Here is a 5,136-nt window from a genome sequence, read left to right on the forward strand (position 1 = left end):
AGTCTAGGAGGTGACCCCAGATGGTCTGAATTGGAAACCTGACCCAAGTGGAAAACCTGGTGCTCTTTCCACCTCACCGTATCACATTTTGTAGCCCCCAGGCCATCAGCCAGCTTCTGCTCGAATGCCTCCAGGGATAGGGAGCTCTCCACTCATAAACCATTCCTTCTGTCACTGCGTGGTAGGCAGGAGCATCCTCTAATGCCATATGTGGCCCTTGGTAACTTCTCAGACTTGCCTTTCCTGGGTGCATTCCTGGGGCTTGGCAGAACTTGCAGATGCTTCTGCCCTGTGGTGGCCGTGCAATCAGGGTGGGCTCTACTGCTCTGGGGATGGCGTCTCTAAGAACTCAAGATAAGCCCCAAGGGGCCAACACTAGCTAAGGAGCCAACACTAGCCAAGGAGCCCCTTAACCCTAGGCCCAGAGCATCACTTGACACCCCTATACTCTGCACCACAGAAAAGGAAGTTATGATGGTGGTCCCCTCTGCCTAGGACCAGGGTGCCCTAAGAGGATGTAGAAGAGCGTGGCTCAAGTGTAAATGACAGGGGACCTGTACTGACCTTGTATGTGGTCCTCCGCAAGTTACATTTCTTCTCCAGGCCCCAGTCTCCCCCTTACACAGGAGGGTCAGATGACCTGCCCACCTTAGCGCTGAGCTGGCTACCCCGAGCACGCTTCCTGAGGCTTCAAGAGCTCCATACACTGTTAGTGGCAGAGAGATTGGCTCCGTTACATCTCAAGTGAGCCGCCTTGGATTGTAGCTTCTCCATCTCTGAAACAGGAGCTGGAACGGGCTTGGATGAGGTCTCTGGCCCTCCTGCCAAGGGACAAACGGGAGAAGATAAGTGCTAGCCACTTTGTATCAATCAACTCATTCACGCCCTGGCTGCTCCCAGTGTGGTTTGCAGCTCAGCAGTGTCCCTCTCACCCAGGAGTTGATTAGAAGCGCAGAACACAGGCCCTCGTTCCAGGCCTCAAAACCGGGGCCTGCATTTTACAGAGAGCCTCTCTGGATGGGTGTGCACATTGAAGTTTGAGGGGAACTGAGTTAATCTATCCAGAGCTGCCCTCCTAGGTCTCTTGTAGCTCCTGTTGTGGTAACGACACAGAAGTACGTGGCAGCGGGGGCCTGTCTCAACTCTTTAGGCTTCCCCTTCCCTAGAGGGTCACGCGTTGGGCTGCTAACTGCATAGTCAGCAGTTTGAAACCGCAGCTGCTCCTCGGGAGACAGACGGGGCTTTCTACTCCCATAAAGAGTTACCGTCTCAGCAACCCAGGGAGCAGTGCCGCTGTGGGTAGGGACTGACTCAATGGCAGTGAGTTTGGGTCTCCTACCCATCTGTAAAATGGGTGGAGCTAGAGGCATCTGAGCCCCGGGGGGCTTCTATCTATGTCTCTGGTTCTCCTGGGTCAAGGAACCACAGACAGTCATGGCACCCTTTGGGGGAGGCTCTGTGTGGGGGTGGGGGTGGGCATCTTTCCTGCATGCCTCTCAGGCCCTGGGCACCAAGGTGAAGGTGAATGGTAGGGCTAGCTAAATGTTTTATGCCCCTGGGCTGGTGGGCTGCCTGGAAGGTCGGGACCCACACTGAGCAGACCCTCTTCTTTCCCAGGGAGCGCTTGAAGCGCAGCCAGAAGACCACCAAGGTGGAGGGGCCGGAGTCCGGGCCGGCCGAGGCCTCGCTGAGCGCCGAGCAGGGGACGATGACGGACGTGAAGGTGAAGACAGAGCTGCCCGACGACTACATCCAGGAGGTGATCTGGCAGGGGGAGGCCAAGGAGGACAAGAAGGCCCTCAGCAAGGACGGGACCGGGGACGTGCCCGCTGAGATTTGCGTGGTGATCGGCGGCGTCCGCAACCAGCAGACCCTCGGTGAGTGCCCGTCTGCCCACCAGGGCCAGAGGCCTGGGTCTGTGGGGTACCCATGAACTCTGCCCCATCCCTAGCGAGAGGCCCTTAGGGGTCCTCCAGCATTTTAAACAGGGGGCCAGTTCACTGTCCCTCAGACCCATTGGAGGGCCGGACTATAGTTTTAAAAAAAACTATGAACAAATTCCTATGCACACTGCACATATCTTATTTTGAAGTAAAAAAACAAACGGGGCAAAAACACCCAGCGGGTTGGATAACTGTCCTCAGTGGGCCGCATGTGGCCCGTGGGCCATAGTTTGAGGACGCCTGCCCTTAGTGGCTCACTTCTGCCCTGGGCAGCAGAGCTCTGCCCGTTCATGGAGAGACCTTGTTTAAATCCAGGGCTGAGAACCTTCTGAGGCCCTGGGGTGCCCCACTATGGGTGGGCTCACACAACCATGGTCTCTGAGCACAGACAGCCTCTGCTGGCTTGCCTCCAGTGACAGGGAGCTCCTCTGCCCTCGGCTGTCGCTTGTCCTCCAAGGCCACAGCTGGGTCCGTCTGCTTTTCTCCCTGCACCATTTGGTGGTGGGCTCTGGGGATGCCTCCCAGCACATGACACCCAGTTAGGGTTGGACCAGTGAGAAACCTGCCTCTTCTGGTTTCAGCCAGGCTCCGGAGAGCTCTGTGTGCTATCCATCCCCCACCTCTAGGGAATGCCACTCGGAACCCTTCGACCAAGCTCACCACCTCAGCTACTTGCAAGGACCTCCCACATCCGGCCCCTTCCTGCTGCTCCCGTAGTGAGTTCTTGCCCAGTGGCAGATCACTGCAAACATCCGCCCCGCGTATTTTTCAGCAAGCAGGTGCACTTACAAATACGACGGCGGGTTCAAAACCCTTGTGGAAAAAAATGCAAAAATACTGAATGCTTTGCGTGCACTGTGGAAGCCCCTCATATAGAATCTGTGAAAGAGGAGGACTCCTGGGGTGCCTGCTTAGCACGGACACAATTGAGTGAAGCTGGAGAAGCCAGTCCTCAGGGGTGGGGGTGGGGGGACTGCTGATGAGCTAGTACGGTGGTAGAGGGCCACATGGGGCAGATCTTGTGAAAAATCACAGACCCACAGTGAAAACCATGAGCAAACCACCTTGCCTTTAATTGCTGGCAAGGAAGTCAGCTACTGAGGTCAGCCAGATAGAGTAAGTCTGTTGGCCAGGTTCATGGGCCTCAGGTTTGCAGGCGGTGGTCTGTAAGGTGAAGAACACACTCCTCAGCCTGCCGCTGAAGCCTAGTCAGAGGATCCTGCTCCCTGTTTCCGGTGCTCAGTTTGTTCTCAGACCACCCTGTGTCCTGAAGTGCCACCTCTTCTCTTGCCCAGCTCTGGCTCTCCCCCTCCTGCCTTCTAGACACTGCCTCCCCCTTGTCGGGTCCCAGTTCTGTGGGTGGTGCCCAGGGCCTCACGGGGAGAGCATCCGCGTGTGCTTGCCCACGTCTGTACCCAGGGTTCAGTCCTGTGCCGTCCTTCCCAGCGTTACTCCACAGGTGTGGCCACTGTCACCTCACAGCCCATTGAAGCAGCCTTGCCCCTGTTAGTGTATGTCTTTGCTTTGAATGCAGAGCCTTGGCTCTCCCCACTGGCTTCAGGGTCAGTGCCAAACTGCTTGCCACACTGGCATCAGACCGCCATTCCCTGGGACCAGCCCAGCTTTCAGCCTCAGCGCTTGCCTTCCAATCTTCTCAGTCCTTCCTTCCCATGCTGCTGGTTCTCCTGCAGCCCACACTCTGCTCCTTCACTCGGTCCCCTCATCCTGCATGACTGAACCGAACGCTCTTCAAGGCCAACTCCAGTGCCACCCCTACCCGAAAGCCTTCCTTGACCTCTTCTGGTCCGAAGTGATCTGTGCTGGTGGTGCAGTGGATTAAGTGTTGGATTGCTTACCCACAGGTTGAGTAGTTCAAACCCACCAGACGCTCCTTGGGAGAAAGGTGAGGCTGTCTGCTCCCATAAGGATTTGCAATCTTGAATTGTGCCCGGTCTGACATTACCACCACCACCAGCACCACCACCAACATACCACACACACACACACACACACACCAGGGCCTAACATGAAGGGAGTGCAACCAAGCAGCAACAAAAGTCCCCAAGGAATTCTGAACGCAGACTTGGGCTCGCGAGGCAAGGATTGGCACTACTGCATCAGACCCAATCAGAAAACATTCATAAGGGTCAACAGACAGACCTGGAACTATCCATCCATAGGTTGTTTTTTTTTCCATGTCTATCTATATAAGATAGGCAAGGTAAATGATCCTGAAGAGAAAACAACGTGACTGATGGTTCCAGGGGAGCAGGGGAGAGGAGGAGGTGGGGGAAAAGAAGAGGGCAGCCAGAAAACCCATGGACAAGCGAACAACAAGAGATCTAAAATCAGTAGCAAGGAGGACATGGAATGCCTGGTGGGGTTTGATCAAGTGCAATGTAACCAAGAGAAGTACAGCGAGCTGAATGAGGGTCGAACATGACAGTGGGACAGGAGGAGAGTAAAAGGAAATAGAGGAAAGAACTAGGAGGCAGAGACATTTGTAGAGGTATAAACTTAGGCATGTAAATATGTAAGTATTAATATCTAATAGGGATATAGGTCTGTGTACATGTATTTATAGGTTAAGTATTAAGGTAGCAGATGGACATTGGGCATCTACTCAAGTCCACTCTCAACCCAAGAACACTTTGTTCTAATAACCTGGCATTCTGTGATGATCGCTGAAGACAAAATGGGTGCATAAGCTAATGTGGTGAAGAAAGCTGATGGTGCCTATTACAAGGTATAGTATCTGGGGTTTTAAAGGCTTGAAGTTAAACAAGTGACCATCTAGCAGGGAAGCAACAAAACCCACATGGAAGAAGCACACCAGCCTGTGTGATCATGAAGTGTTTGATCAGAAGACCAAAACAAACATTTTGATGTGAACAAGGGGAGTGGGACTGGAGAGCTAAAGCCCATCTGTAGACAATTGGACATCCCCTTACAGAAGGGTCACACAAAGGAATGAGCCAGCCAGGGTGCAGTATACAACAATCCTCTAGTTCTTTAAGGCTTCCTCCTCCCCAGTTCTATCTTACAAATCTGGCTAGACCAGAGTGTGTGCACTGGTACAGATAAGAGCTCTCCACACATAGAACCCAGGACAGATAAACCCCTCAGGACCAATAGTACGAGTAGCAATACCATGAGGGTAGGGGGAAGGTGGGGGGAGATGGGGAGAAAGAGG

General features: G+C 53.9%; 1 protein-coding gene across 1 annotated transcript in view; it reads left to right on the top strand.

The window, feature by feature from the left end:
- The first annotated feature begins 1,633 nt into the window (after positions 1-1,633).
- Positions 1,634-5,136, top strand: part of ZNF618 (zinc finger protein 618) — a 61,144-nt gene continuing 57,641 nt past the window's right edge. Inside the window, exon 1 of the mRNA XM_045296648.1 lies at positions 1,634-1,877. Coding sequence (XP_045152583.1) covers positions 1,709-1,877 — 169 coding nt within the window. The 5' untranslated portion in view covers positions 1,634-1,708. The remainder of the gene's footprint in view (positions 1,878-5,136) is intronic.

This window comes from Echinops telfairi, unplaced genomic scaffold, assembly GCF_000313985.2.
Source record: "Echinops telfairi isolate 266 unplaced genomic scaffold, ASM31398v2 ScPeMD7_7410;HRSCAF=8448, whole genome shotgun sequence".
NCBI classification, from domain to species: Eukaryota; Metazoa; Chordata; class Mammalia; order Afrosoricida; family Tenrecidae; genus Echinops; species Echinops telfairi.